This window comes from Propithecus coquereli, unplaced genomic scaffold (genome assembly GCF_000956105.1).
Source record: "Propithecus coquereli isolate 6110/MARCELLA unplaced genomic scaffold, Pcoq_1.0 Scaffold299, whole genome shotgun sequence".
NCBI lineage: Eukaryota > Metazoa > Chordata > Mammalia > Primates > Indriidae > Propithecus > Propithecus coquereli.
Window position 1 is genome coordinate 2864894 of NW_012148607.1, and position 14199 is coordinate 2879092.

Below are 14199 nucleotides of genomic sequence, written 5' to 3' on the forward strand. Positions count from 1 at the left end.
ACTATGTTGCCCGGGCTGGTCCTGAACTCTTGGCTTAAAGTGATCTTCTCAAGTAGCTGGGATTACAGGCATAAGCAACCACACCTGGCTGCAGTTCTAAGTATTTTACAAAATTAACTAATTTCATCTTCCTAACAACCCTACTAAATAGGTTCTATTATTACCTCCATTTTATAAATAAGGAAACTGGGGTAGATAAAAATTAAGTATCCTAACTCAAGTAACAAAGCCATTATGTGGTGGAGCTGGGATTCAAACACAAGCATCCTGGCTCCAAAAAACACACACTTAATCACTATGCTATCTTTCCTTTTAACAAAAGGAATCGCGCTGTACTTATTCTGCACTGTGCTTTATTTCACCAAAGATCATGGCTATCTTTCCATATCGTTGTAGAAATATACCATAGCTAATATAACCAGTCCTTTATTAATGGACATATAGATTATTTTCAATTTTCACTCTCCCAACAATGTTGCCATGCAATGGTACTACTGGATAACCACATTTTCATTCCTGTGGGAGAATGCCAAATAACTATCTTTAAACCATATGCAATGTATTTTTTTATAAAGTCCCTGAGATAGAAATCTAACTTAATTTTCTTCTAAACAGTCAACTGTCTCTCATTTTAGATTGATGGTATATTGTTTTGCAGATCCCTTAAAACTCTTTATGGAATAAAGTGGCATTTAAATAAGGAAATAAAGTCATTAACTTAACATTTACAGAGCATTCATTATGTGACAGGGACTGAGGAAGCAGAAATGAATAAGGCACCTCTTTAGGCCCCAGGGATCTTTCTGCAGAGAGATTCAGGTCCTCAGGAAGACAAGATGTATGAGATGAATTAGAGAGAGCAGAGGAGTCTTCAATAACCAAGAGAGTGAATTTGGAGCTAGAGAACTAATACCTCTGGGATGAGTGAATCTATGTAAAGGTAGTGTTTGAGAGGAGTTGCTAGCATTTAGGAACCACTAGTAGTTTTGATTGTCTTGAAAGTGAAATAGATTGCATTTTGTCCTGGAGGACAACAGGGATGTTGGGGGAATTAATAAGGGAAGTAGGACAGAGATCTCAGGTGGGGCTGAAGAGTGGGAAATGGACTGAGGGTGCGATGGAGTGAAGGCGGAAAGACTAACAAGACATGTCAGGATAGGCTGAACCCGTGGCTTGGAAAATTAAACCAACTAGAGAGAGGTCTCTTAGAGGGTAGGGCGACCTCACACTTGAGACAAGTGTGAGGAAGAGAGATAAGGATGCAATCCAGGTTTCTGGCGTGGGCAACCTCGGAAATGAGAAACACGATGGTGGCACAGCTGGGTAAAAGAAGGGAAGCTCAATTTTGCATTGAAACTGGGGTGTTTGCGGGGCACTCAAGGAGTGACCTCCAGGAGACAGGTCCGGAATTAAAGAGGGAGCTGAGCTGAATAGATATGTGAGAGTCATCAGAGTAGACCGGTGAACGAAAATGTCCAGCGTCAGCGCGCACGGTGAAGGCGTGCAGCTAAAAACACCTTGATTTCGAATTTCGACCCCGCCCTATAACCCACGCACAGAGCGCTGCGCATGGCAGAGAAGAGTCCTTCCGGCGCCCCGCTCGCGGGGCATGCCGGGAGCAGAAGCTTGCTCCGAGCGCCGAGCACGTCGGGAGGTGTAGTTTAGGGCAGGCTCAGGAGTCTTCGAAATCCTGGCGTTGAGTCATTTGAAGGGCAGGTCCAGAAAGCGGTGATGCTCCCGGGGCAGGGTGCCTCTCCGACGGCGACAAGGAGCGCCCCGAGCCTCATGCCCTCTCTGAAGGGCGTGACACTTCCACGCCTCCACGATCTGCTCCACCTGCAGAGCAAGGCCGGTCACCGCGGACTTCCGTGGTGCCCCCTCGCCCCGAAAGGGCCGCCCCCACCTCCTCCTCCCCACCCTCGGCGCCTTGACCCCACGCTGCTGAGTGGATCTGCCCGCGTCCGCACCGGGATGAACGGCTCCCTCCGGTTCTGCTCTTCCAGGGCGCTCAGCTCTGCTGGAGCCAACAAGGCCAGTCTCAGCTCTCTCACCACCGGGGCCGCCACCTGGGCCACAGGCCGCTCCAGCACCGCCTGCGAACGCCAGCCCTGAGCCCAGGCCGCCGCCCGCTCGCCGGGTTCCCGCAGCCTGCACCTCCTTCAGCGCCCTCGCGCTCCCCCAGCCCCAGCTCACCGCGCCCACTCGCGCCCAGCTCCGGGCCGCCCGGACCAGCTCAGCCTCGTCCACGCAGAGCTTGTCGCTGCGCAGCAGGGGCAGCAGCGCGGGCGCCGACAGTTCCAGAAAACCTCTGGTCCGGAGCGCCTCCTGCGGGCCGGCGTATGGGTCAGGGACGAGCAGAATGGGGGGTGTGGGGTCAGGAGTATGCAGATGAGCTGTACCTGGCTGTGGGCCTCTATGAAGGCTATGCAACACTCCTGCAGCGGCCCCAGGCCAAAGGTTACAGCCACCTGGGAGCAGAATGAGGATTGGAGACTGAGAGGCCACATAGCCCAGCCCTTCACACTGGGGCTACCACGGTGAGCCTGACCGTAGCCCTAGCTGGGGAGGCTGACAGGGCCTGTGGCCTCCCAGGAAACTAGACCCAGTGAAAGCCCCCATTCGCACATGTACATGTAGTTGGACTTACTCAACAACCTGCTGTTTGTTACAGGAGACTGTGCTATGTCCTTCAAACCCCACTCTGTGGCCTAGATTTGGCTTCTAAACTCTACACTCCACCCTTCCCCAAGTCCAGCAGAGAACCATTCCCCAGCCCTGAGAGACCAGCAGAGACCTCCAGACTCTTCAAATCCTGCTCCCACACTTGACCCTGCTGATGTCCCCCAGATCCCAGATCTGAGGGATCCTGGGCACTGAGTTCATCCTACAAACATCCTTGGACACTCCCTCCCCACCCCTACCCCATACACTCAGGTTGTTCCAGGCCAGACAAGGTCTGGAGGTCAAGGCTCCTGGCACCTGGGAACTCGATTTCACATACTGAAAGCCAGACTCCTCCCAGGCGTGGCCAGCAGCACCCACCTGCAGGGCCTCACAAACCAACTCCACATCCAGCACCTTCACCACAAACTCCAGGCACAGCTGAAAACAGAAATGAATGTGGGTTGTGCAGAGGTGTCCCTGCTCCAAGACCCCAGTCCTGCCCCAGAAGCAGTGAGCAGCCTTGGAACAGTGAGCCACCCAGGCTCCTAGCAGCCCCAGGCCCATCCTGACCTCCCAGGCCAGGGGTGGCAGGGAATTGCCAGAGCCTGAGAAGGCAAGCTCAGAGGAACTGGAGATGAGCAAAGCCAAGCCGAGCAACTCACCTTCTAGCACATTCACCACTAACAGGACCAGATAAGAGCCATGCAAAAACGTCACTCTCCCCTTCTTTCAGGATGCTTATCTTCCTCTACTTGTTCCCTTCCTGACTCAGGACACTTCTGTTTTTACCAGAAACTTGAAGAGTTTCATCCATGACATCTCTCTTATCCTCACATCCAGAAAAACACTGGATTCTGCCAGTTCTAGCTCCTCTTTCAGAGCCATCCACGTCTCTCTTGAGCTTCCAATCCCACCCCCACACCCCCATCATGGCCACGCATCATCTCTTTTTTAATTTTTCTTTTAGAGACAGAGTCTTGCTATATTGCTCAGGCTGGTCTCAAACTCCTGGCCTCAAGTGATCCTCCTGCCTCAGCATCCTCCTGAGTAGCTGGGACTACGGGCATGAGCCACATCATCTCTTGACTGCTGCACTGTCCTCCTGGCTGAACTGGCAGGTGCTTTCCATCTCTTCCAGTCCCTTCTCCCTTAGCTACCAAATCCTCATTCCCTTACTCAAAACCTTCACTGAGTCTCCACTGCCCTCTAGTTAAAAGAAGTCCAAATGCTTGAAGGCCCTACATGAACCAGCCTGGGCACCCTCTCTAGTCTCACCTTGCCCTCTCCTCACACCCCAATTCCTAGTCCAGCCACACCAAATGTCTCACTAGCTCCTTTGGTGCCTCTGTGACTAGAATGCCATCTTCCCACTCCCCCTCTGAACAAAATCCTATTTTTTTTTTAAGAGAGAGGGTCTTACTCTGTTGTCCAGGCCGAGTACAGTGGTGTGATCATTGCTTACTGCAACCTCCAACTCCTGGGCTCAAGTGATCCTCCTGCCTTAGCCTCCTGAGTAGCTGGGACTACTGGTGCATACCACCACACCTGGCTAAGTTTTAAAATTTTTTGTAGAGACGGGGCCTTGCTATGTTGCTTAGGCTGGTCTTGAACTCCTGGCCTCAAACAATCCTCCCACCTTGGCCTCCCAAAGTGCTAGGATTACAGGCATGACCCACCAGACCTGGCCACAAAATCCTGTTTGTTCTACCAGATCCAGCATGAATGTTTCCTCTTCCAGGAAGTCTTCTCCTCCTCTCCCTGGTGGTGGGACTAGGGAGACCCTCCACACAGTCTCAGCATCATTCACCTTCACCTATCACACTTCTTATGCCACCCTATTAAGTGTTTCCATGTGTCTATCAGAACAGGGATCAAGGCTGACTTATCCTTGTATCTCCAGCGCCAGCCATAAGCACCCCCGCTGCCCACACAGCACACAGGGCACCCGAGAATCCTTTTGCACATAGGCACACATACATGCTCTGCTTACACAGAAAGACACCCATACTCCTGTGTGGACACACATTCCTCTCCAGGCCAGAGTGTGTGTGAAGCAGGGTGGGAAGCGGCCCATGAGAGGCAAGGGAAACGAGACAGGGACCTGGCACAGAAACCCACCTCTCGCAGTTCCTCCAGCCCATACTCCACAGCTGCCGTCAGCACCTCCAGCACCTGCAGAGTGGGCGGTTGGGGAACAGAAGGGAGTTTCCCCTGCCCAGCAGCCCACAGCATGATGGGCAAACTCCTGCCTCTTTTACCCCTAGCCTCTCCCACCCAGGCCCCTGCTCAGTGGGCTCACAGAGTGGCGGTGCAGCTCAACACTGTTGGTGTACAGGAACTCCAGCACTGCCAGGAAGGCCTCAGCTGGCACAGTGCTTAGCACCACGGGACTTGGCACCCTGGGGCCCGGCTCTGAGCCCAGAAGTCGCTGGAAGAAGCTGCATCTACAGGCCAACAAGCACCGGTGGGCAAATACCTCCTGCCGTTCTTGACCGACCACAAAGCGAACATCACTGTGGGAGAGAGGGGCAGAGAGCCAGGGCAGAGGAGGCCCAAGTCTAGAGTGCACCTTGGGCTTTGCCTTGCCCACTCTGAGCCTTGGTTTCCTATAGCTATAATGTAAGACACAGGGCTTAGTACTTCCAGCAGAAGGTGTGGGACATGCAGGCCTGAATTCTAGTCCCAGCTCCACCAGATGGTACTGCAGGCAAGTGACTTCCTATTCTAAACCTCAGGTCTCAGAGGATGTGGCTATGCTTGATCACTGAAGGGGCACCAAGGCTGACACAAGCAAGATTGATCCCACCTACCCCTCTCCTCCCCAGCCTGAGTCTTGAGGGAAGGAAAGCACCTCTTGGCTCCTCCTCCACTGGCTGCAAACTCAGCTTTTTTCAGCCCTCCTCCAGGCAGGAGGGTGTGGGGGTGTGGGGTGCAGAGTGTGCACTTGCAAACAGACTTGGCAGTGATGCACCAGCACGAAGCCAGACCACATTTTCCAAATTCACAATCACTTCCGGCCCCAGTCTGTGGGCCTCTGAATGGGGCCTCTGATAGAAGGCAGGTGAAGCCTGAGCTTCCTGGAGCCGCCCAGTCCCAGGTCCAAAACCTTGGGTTCACACTACTCAGGACAGACTGGGACCCCCAAAGAAGCAGGGTTATAGGAGTCACCAACTGTGGGGGAGGAGCCTAGCTCTGAGACAGTGGGGACAGAAAGCTTCATCCTGGCTCTCCCGACCAACCCTGCCCCCGGTAAACTCTATCCCTGATTTCAGACGACACGAGCATCTTCCTGCCTGGGACTCTGGCTCAGTCCCTTGAGCTTTGTTCCTCTGTGAACCCCCAGTTCCCAGAACAGGGGCATCTGCTCCTCTGCTTCTTCCAGGAGGGAGCCTGGACACCAAGCTGTTAGGAGGGAGGAGGGAGAATCGTCACCTCCCACCTCTGAGGATCCAAGGGGCTGAGGATCTTTCTCTTCTGCCAGCAGCCCCTGAGATGCAGAGAAGGGGGGCACTTTGCCTGAGCTCACACAGCAGCTCCAGGCTCTCACCCCCACTGCCCCCACTTCTAGTTCTCAGGACACCATGGACACCTCGTGACCAGAAGCCACTGTCTCCACTTCACTTCCCCACAGACTGAGTCCACCAGGGAGGAAGGCAGGTTCTAACTGCCACCTCTTCTTCCCCCAGGGCCTCCTCAGCATCACGTGGCCAATAGAGCCCGCCGGGACAACCCGCAGACGGCCCCCTCACCTGTACCGGGGGTTGTTGACGAGGCTTCGGAGTGCTGTGGAAAAGGGCGCAGCCTCGCCGCGCACCACCAGTCCTGGGCCCTCCATGGGTGGGGGAGAGAGCGGCCTAGGAGGCCTGGCCCGGCCCTAGAGCTGGAGAGAATAGAAAGGCCCGAGACGCAGGGGCGGAGGGGCAGGAGCTCAGGAGGCCCAGGTTCCTGAAGGAAGAGGGCATCAGAGGCCAGGGACTCCGGAATAGGAACGGGCCTGGGGAGGGGCCAGGAGGAACCCGGGCTGGAGCGGCCTGTGGTGGGGAAGAGAGGCTGGCGGATGCCGCCCGGCTGGGAGCCTGCCCGCGCCAGCCCCGGGGTGGGAAGCCTGTGGGTTTCCATGGAAACTGGAGCAAGGCGGAGAAGAGGCCCCGCCCATCTCCCTTGCAGGCCCAGGGAAAGCTGAGCCCTCAGAGGGACCCTAAGTGCAGTCGGACTCCAGCCAGTTGCCTGCCCTGGCCTCATTGTTCAAACTCCCTGCCCTCCTAACCCTTCTCTCCTCCACAGACACACAGCAGGATCAGGTTAGCTAGGCCTGGGGAACCCTCATTACACAGGAAAATCCTCACCCCCAGGGATGGTTTCCAGGGCCCAGACCGCCCTTGTATGGAAGGGGACAGTACCATCCCTCCCAGAAGCCGGGTCAGGTGAGGAGTTGTCAGCTCCGACAGAGATGTTACAGCCTCTGGCATCCCTGAAATGCAACAGAGGGTGGAAGTGGGGAGGGCACACTAGAGGTGTGGCCAGCTGGGGACAAGCCTCAGGGCACTTGGATCAGCAAGGGTCAGGGGACCGGACTTGGGTTCACCACCAAGTCACCACTGCGTCAGGCCTGGCTTCCACCAGGCAAGCCAATGAGCCTCCCCTCCCCCGCACACAGCCCTGAACCAAGGAAGTCATCCAAGCCCCACCCTAGCTCAGCGCCTGGAGCGGAAATGTTTGTCCTTGTTGAGGCTGAAGGGGAGAAGATAGAGCCCTGACGTGCTCTTCCTGTGGGCCTGATTCCTGGATCCAGAGCAGCCACCCCCGCAGCCTCAAGGTCTCTCCCCCATATCCCAGCACCCCACACTCAGCACGTGCTCACAGTAGTAACACTCTAAGGTTAAGCCGGAGCTGGACTGCAGGGAAGGACCCTGGGAGGAAGGAGTACTTGCCCCAGCAACCCATGGCAACCCCACAACACAGGCCCTTCCCTTCCCACCGCCAGGCCAGCTGGGCAAGGGCTGAGGAGCCAGCCGGGAGACAGATCGAAGGCCAAAGGTTGCAGGTGACTCAGGTGCCTTAGGGAGTTTCGGGAGAAGAGGGCAGCCATCCCAGGACTGATTCTGGAGAGGTGGGGTCAGAAGCCAAAAGCAGAAGGCAGAAGGAGCTTCATGAGTCACCTACTTCCAGCCTCAGCCAGTTGAAGGAGAGATCTTTGTGCCAGCCACCTTAGAGCAGATTAGTGTGGAAGATGACTGGATTCGATACCCTAGGGATAGAAGGATCTGTGGGGCTGAAAAAGTTAGATCTGTCCATCCCTCCTGGTTAGCAGTTAGCGCACCACTCACATAGTCCAGGCTGAGGCAGAGGCCAGCTACATCTCCCCTCCTGCTCGTGAAGTCAGGTGGAAGGGAGAAAAGGAAGTGTAGAGCTGACCGAGCTAACCAGTGCCCGAGGGAAAGTGGAGCTCAGCGGGGCAGGGACTAGCTCAGGATCACAGTCTGAGCCGCATCCCTTCCCCTGCTTATGTCCCTAACAGCCTTTAGCTCTCTAAGTATCTAGCAACCCAGGCAGCCCCGGACTACTTGATATACTTGTTCCAAAAACACAGGTAAGAAGTGGGTAGCGGGTAATAACCCTTGACATCACCGACCAAGAGACTGGGTAGGGTAGGAGACGGCCAGTGAAGGCCACCCTGTCTAAATGTGAGTCTTCCAGCCGACAGGTCTATGGCTGGCAGGCCTCTGCCCCCAGGACGCCAGGAGGAGGAGACTGCCAAAGACCCCGGGCCGAAACTACCACCAATGAGGCCCCGAGGCCGCCTGCCCAGCATTGATGAGGCCCGACCCGCAGGTCTGGGCCCGGCCTCCCGCCGTGGCTCCGTGCTGGGTCTGGCTGCCTCCTTCTCCCGCCGCAACTCGCTGGCCGGGCCAGGCGCGGGCCCTGGGGGTCGGCGACCATCCCTGGGCCCTGGGCCCCCTCTAGCCTCGCGGGTCAGTTTCTCTGGGTTGCCCCTGGCGCCCGCCCGTCGGGTGGCACCCTCGTACTGCACGGAGCCGGCGCCTGCGCAGCGTTGGGAGGCTGCGCGCGCACAGCGTGCTCTGGAAGCGGCGCTAGCCGCGGGGCTGTGCAACACGTGCTACTCGGGCGCCGAGGCCGGGCGGCTGGCGCGCGAGCTCTGCGAGCAGGTGCGTGTGCGCCTGCGAGAGCTCAGCCCGCCGCGCTACAAGCTGGTGTGCAACGTGGTGCTGGGGCCGCGCGCCGGCCAGGGCGTGCACGTGGTCAGCCGCGCGCTCTGGGACGCTGCGACCGACGGGCTGGCCTCGGCTACCTACACCAACGCCTCGCTTTTCGCGGTAGCCACGGTCCATGGGCTCTACTGTGAGTGAGCAGGCCTCCAAGTCTACAAAACGGTTTATTATCCCAGGAGGCCTCCCTGGGGATCACATCCCAATAAATAAATGTCTGACAATAAATAAAAGTGGTCCATAAATAACGCCCCCTAACTGGGAGCTAAGGCTCAGGCTTGTCTTGGAGAGAGGGTAGGCGACAGAGGACAGACAGGCCACCCCCAACTCCAGTAAAGCTGGTCCCTGATTCCCTGGGGTATTCAGCCCAAAGCCCCCAGTGAGGCACCAAAGGGACGGGGAGGGCCACAAAGGCAAAGGCCAGAGCCTTGCAGGTACAGGCCTCAGGCCAGAGGGCTTGGGTTGCAGCCTGCCCTACAGGTTGGGGGGCCTAGGCTGGGCTGCGGTCCCGGAGTAGGCGCAGAGCATAGCGGAGTCGCTGCCGCAGGTCTGGGGAGCAGCCTAGCTGCCGAAGGTGGGAAGCGAGGTAAGTATAAGCACTGCGATTTCGGGCCACAAAAGTCACAAGGAGGGGCTCCCAGCCACTGAGGATCAGCTTGGTGTGGTCCCCGTAGAAGTTCACCTGTGCACAGGAGGGTGACAGTGATCAGGGCCTATGCCCCAGGCCCAGTTTCTTCCCCAGCACCCTGGGCCTCCTCCCAGACCTTCCCCATCAACTCCAGGACAGGCTTTTACCTGGACGGTACCATCACTAAACAGCATGAGTAGGGCCTGATCCGTCTTGACCCACTGCAGCAGCAAGGGCGGGGCAGGCACCTCCACCTCTTCCACACTGGGCAGATCTCCACCCTGGGAGCAGGGGCAGGTGGGAAACTGGTCAGACCCCTCCCCACTGACACCTCCCTTAGCCTCTAGCTTTGAGCCCCACCACCACCAAAGGGGAATCGGAAGGGGTCAGGATGTGTTAGTCCTTACAAGTGCCCCACCCCACCCCTCACACCTTCATGAGGTGCTGCTCCATGTAGGAGGCGAAATAGCGCAGGATGCCTAGCTGAGGCTGCAGGGCCCGGGGCACAGCACCCACAGAGAAGGAGAAGTGCTTTGTGCTGGTGGGATTGTAGTGCACAGTCCTGGAAGGGGGAAACAGAGGTCAGAGGGAGCCCTGCACCAACACCCCTCTCCTGAGAAACCGCAGGCCCCTGAGCCCAGGGGCATGCGCCAAGGTGCAGCCCTGATGGGTATAATAGCCTGAATGCCAGGTACCCCATAATAGCACTTACTTTCTATTGGCCGACAGGGCCATGTGTGTACCATCATTGAAGAGCACAGCTACACGGCGGCTGGACAGTTGATACCCAAAGCCAAACTTGTTGGAGTAGTCAACCCACTTGCTGACCCATACCAGAGGTTCTGGCTGGGCCAGGGGAGCCGGGTTCTGTTCCGCTGTTATGGGAGAGGAGAGAGTGAGGCCCTGCTCCTAGTCTCCCAGCCACAGAGCTGCCACCACCACCATTTACATGCACCAGAACCCAGCCTTACCTGGGGGCATGAAAGCCACACAGTTTCTCAGAGCACAGAGGGCTGACTCCACCACTGTGGCCACAGTGAGACCTTCTTCAAACCCTGAAGGGAGCAGGGCATTGAGATTTAAACATTAGCCCCCAGGACCCAGGCCAGGTCTCCTGCCTGCTCCTTCCCTCTGGCCCCTGGTCTCAGTCCCAGCAACCTCTAGCACCTGTCATCCTCCCTGGCTCCTCACCATCTCCACTGCTTGCCAGTGTCCCACGGGGTGAGCTGTCCTCAGGTGCTGTGTCTACCAGGCTGACAGGGGCTGGACCAGAAGCTGCTGGAGCCTAGGGGGTTGGGAAGGGAAAGGAAGTGAGCCAGGCCCCGAAATCCAAATCCTTGAGAGTCCACAGCTCAGCCCTGCCCTGGCTCCCGGGGCACCCCAGGTCAGCTGTGCCTGGTTAATGAGACACAGCCAATTAGGCCACCACGAGGCTGGATGCTTCACCACCCTCTTTTATCAGCGGCTTCCCTCAGCTGCTAGGGTGGGGGTGAGTCAGGGGAACAGTGCCCATGTGAGCACCTCACCTCGGGCCTGGCATCGTGATGGCCAATGGACGTGTGCATGAGGCCGCTCACCAAACAGGAGACCTCGTCCCGCTCCTCGGAATGGTTCTTACCTGGGGATGAGGGGTGACAAGACCCTCAGTATCCTGCCCAGCCCCACTGCTACCCACAGGGATGACATAGAGGCCTTCCCAAGTGCCCATATAACACACACTCTGCCCAGGAGTTCACAGGCTCCCACGCTCTCCCGCCCCCGAAATGCATGTAACGAGCCACTCTGTGGCTCTGCACCCTCACCCACTGACACCCCAGACTCACTCTTCTTCTTCCTGCCGAAGAGGGTCTTGGTAACTTTGGCAAACAGACTCTTAGCCGGGTTGCGGGGTGTCAGGTCTGGTACTGTCACACAGCTGCTGACAGGGAGCCGATCGGGGGTGTAGCCCTGGGGAAGGGAGCCCCATGAACAGAGAAGAGAGGCTGAGGTTCCAGGGGACCTGTCACCTGGGAATTCAGTCCCCTGGGAATATGCAGACTGGAGCCACATACCTTGGTAAAGAAGTCATGGCGCAGGATCTGGTCAATAGACGGGCGATCTCGGGGTGAGGCCCGAAGGATGGCAGCCAGGAGCTGCCGGGCGGGCAGCGAGAGGCTGGCAGGCAGTGTGTAGTGAACCTGCTTGATGCAGCGGTACGTCTCCTTCAGGTCAGCCGTCTCAAAGGGGGGGCTCCCACAGAGCAGCGTGTACCTGTGGGGCGGGAATGAGGGGTCAGGAGTAAGTGGAGGGTATGCCCCCACACACCCACCACTTTTCTGCTGCCGACCCAGGACCCAGGACTCAGGGACTCACATGACACAGCCCAGTGACCACACATCTGCCTCAGGGCCATGGCCCTGTCTCAGGAGCACTTCTGGAGCCACATAGTTGGGGGTGCCACAGATGGTCCTGGAAGGTGGTAGGGAGGAGGAGAGGGGAAGGCTCAGACCCAGCCCAGCAGCCCCTCTCCCTTCCCCCTGCTGTGAGTCCAGACAAAGCAGCTGCCTGTCACCAAAGGCTAGAGAGCTCCTGCTTGTCCTGGGACAATGGATGCTGGGGATGGCAGCTGAGTCCCCACCCACCTGCCTGGCCCAGCTGCTCAGCTGCTCTTCGGGATGGGGGAGGCCCTGACCCCCAGCCCAGCCCCCTCCTCCAGGGTCAACAGAGTCCATTGCTGATCCCTTCCCCCACTCTCGTCTGTCAGGCACGTATCAGGCTGTCACCTCCCACAGTCTGTGCCACACACACAACACCAGCTGTCATATCCCCCATAAACACTCATCTGCCACACATGCTATCTGTGTCATACACACCCAGCACAGTGGCCACAGCAGGGAGGGTCTTCTTACACACACAGGGTATCTCGTCCCACCACTGACATACTTCCAGTCTGCCACACACACGCACTATGTCCCCTTCCCCCTTCACACAGGGTCAGTCATACACCTCCAAGGATCCTTCCACCCCCCATCAGGGACTCAAGGTCACCTCCCCATCTGTGTCACACACCTACAGGACCCTCACCCTCTCCACCAGTCCCAGTAACCCAGGCTGCCACCTGCACCTTCACACATCCATACATCCAACATCCCTTCCCCACTTATCACGTGCACACATCAGGCGGTCACCTTGCCTCGCACATACACACACACTGTCATGCACAGACTGTGGCCAACCCTCTCCTCAAACACTCACTTCTTCCTCTGCTCCGGGGGCTCCAACCGGGCTGCCAGCCCAAAATCCCCCACCTTCAGTTCCATGTTCTCAGTGATGAAAAAGTTTCCTAGAAGCGGGCAGAAAGGTAGGTGTGTCAGAGTCCTTCCTCCCTCCCTCCCCAACCCCCCACCCTGCTGGCCCAGGACTCTCACCCAGCTTGAGGTCCCGGTGCAGGATGCCCCGCTGGTGCAAGTACTTGAGGCCAGAAAGGATCTGCCGCAGGTAGTAGCGCACCTCGGGCTCCAACAAGGTGTGCCGGGCCTTCCAGATGTGGGCCAGGGACTGCAGAGAGGCACTGCCTCAGCCCCTGGTCGGCCCTCCCTGACCCTCCCCCTCCATCTGTGCCCGCTGAGGGCCCCAGCTTTGGGTCTTAAGACTCCCTTCTCTCCCTGACCCCCATCCCTGCCCATACCACCATCCTCACCTTTCGGCTGCAGAGCTCCAGAAAAATGTATATGTTGTCAGCATCCTCAAAGTGGTGCGAAAAACGCACGATGTGGCGGTGCTGCAGGTCTCGGTGCAGTTCAATCTCGTTTAGGATCTGCGATGAAGGCCAGGGATTGCCATCCTCCCAGGGTTCCCGCGCCACCATCCCCACCCCACCCCTCCTCCGCTAGGCCTGGACCCACCTTCTCGCGCTGATGCGGCTTGGCGACGCGGCTCTGCGGGATGACTTTGACAGCGTAGGCGCTGCCGGTCTCTGTGTCAGTGGCTTCGTAGCAGCGGGCGAAGCCCCCCTGTGAGGTGGGGGCATCAGGCTGGGCGCTCCAGGGGAGGGCGGGTCTGGGCCGCAGACGTCCCCGCGCTCAGGTCAAGCGCCCCCAACAGGCCCGACGCCGGAAGAGAAGTGGGGCGGCCCCCCTCCGCCCCCGCCAGCACCACCCCCAGACGCCCCCGGCCCACCTTGCCCAACAAGCGGCCTTTGAAGTAGGTGCGGCCGCTGCGCGGGTCGGTAATGAGGCGGCCAGGGTCTGGCGCGGGCGGCCCGGCCAGCATCTCCAGCTCAGGTCCCGGCAAGGCATTCGGAGGTGGTCCGGGCCCGGCGGGGGGCGCGGGCGGGGCAGCCGCTCGCGGGAAGGGGCGCGGGGACAGGAAGCTGGCGGCGGGCTCCATGCGGGCGGCGCGTCGCAGCGCGGGCCCCGCTTGTTCTCGGTTCCTCCCGGCCCCGGCCGCGCGTGGCACTGCCTGGATTTGGTACGCTGCGCTCGCGCCCGAGGGAGCCCGGCGTTTTTATCAATGAACGCCTGCCCCCTCCCCGCGACGCGTCACTGGAGTCCCTCCCCTTTCCTGGCGGCGAGTCACGAAGGGGCCACGCCCCTTCCCAGGCCTTTCGTCACCCAGAAGCTCCTCCTCTTACCTAATGCACTTCGAGGCCCCGCCCTCTGGTCGCGCCTTAAAGACAGCCATAGTGCTCATCACCATGTA

The 14199-nt window shown here is 58.2% G+C and overlaps 3 protein-coding genes across 3 annotated transcripts; 1 reads left to right on the top strand and 2 right to left on the bottom strand.

The window, feature by feature from the left end:
- Positions 1 to 724: 724 nt before the first annotated feature.
- Positions 725 to 6584, bottom strand: BTBD19 (BTB (POZ) domain containing 19). Its single transcript, XM_012648931.1, has 8 exons — positions 6414 to 6584; positions 4964 to 5177; positions 4783 to 4836; positions 3043 to 3102; positions 2400 to 2468; positions 2194 to 2325; positions 1968 to 2093; positions 725 to 1836 (listed from the first exon to the last, which is right to left on the bottom strand). The coding sequence occupies exons 1-8, from the start codon at positions 6497 to 6499 to the stop codon at positions 1702 to 1704; spliced, it is 876 nt and encodes a 291-aa protein (XP_012504385.1). The 5' UTR covers positions 6500 to 6584; the 3' UTR covers positions 725 to 1701.
- Positions 6585 to 8371: 1787 nt separating this feature from the next.
- Positions 8372 to 9118, top strand: TCTEX1D4 (Tctex1 domain containing 4). Its single transcript, XM_012648924.1, has one exon. It carries the CDS (start codon positions 8373 to 8375, stop codon positions 9030 to 9032), a length of 660 nt encoding a protein of 219 aa, XP_012504378.1. The 5' UTR covers position 8372; the 3' UTR covers positions 9033 to 9118.
- Positions 9119 to 9131: 13 nt separating this feature from the next.
- On the bottom strand, positions 9132 to 13887 carry PLK3 (polo-like kinase 3). The gene is made up of 15 exons (XM_012648925.1): positions 13678 to 13887; positions 13404 to 13511; positions 13199 to 13315; positions 12927 to 13056; positions 12754 to 12841; positions 11872 to 11967; positions 11571 to 11769; positions 11343 to 11466; positions 11046 to 11137; positions 10711 to 10804; positions 10491 to 10574; positions 10232 to 10394; positions 9952 to 10081; positions 9687 to 9800; positions 9132 to 9573 (listed from the first exon to the last, which is right to left on the bottom strand). Exons 1-15 carry the CDS (start codon positions 13885 to 13887, stop codon positions 9382 to 9384), a joined length of 1941 nt encoding a protein of 646 aa, XP_012504379.1. The 3' UTR covers positions 9132 to 9381.
- Between the last annotated feature and the right edge of the window lie 312 nt (positions 13888 to 14199).

Bases quoted from the DNA above. Each gene is read 5' to 3' on its own strand.
- BTBD19 (XM_012648931.1), bottom strand. From the start codon at position 6,499: ATGGAGGGCCCAGGACTGGTGGTGCGCGGCGAGGCTGCGCCCTTTTCC. The intron at 5,178-6,413 runs GTGAGGGGGCCG...TCTCTCCCACAG, and splicing joins GTCAACAACCCCCGGTACAG to TGATGTTCGCTTTGTGGTCG. The intron at 3,103-4,782 runs GTGGGTTTCTGT...TTCTGTTTTCAG, and splicing joins GGCTGGAGGAACTGCGAGAG to CTGTGCCTGGAGTTTGTGGT.
- TCTEX1D4 (XM_012648924.1), top strand. From the start codon at position 8,373: ATGGCTGGCAGGCCTCTGCCCCCAGGACGCCAGGAGGAGGAGACTGCC.
- PLK3 (XM_012648925.1), bottom strand. From the start codon at position 13,887: ATGGAGCCCGCCGCCAGCTTCCTGTCCCCGCGCCCCTTCCCGCGAGCG. The intron at 13,512-13,677 runs GTGGGCCGGGGG...CCCACCTCACAG, and splicing joins AAGGCCGCTTGTTGGGCAAG to GGGGGCTTCGCCCGCTGCTA. The intron at 10,805-11,045 runs GTGAGGTGCTCA...CCAACCCCCTAG, and splicing joins ATCACGATGCCAGGCCCGAG to GCTCCAGCAGCTTCTGGTCC.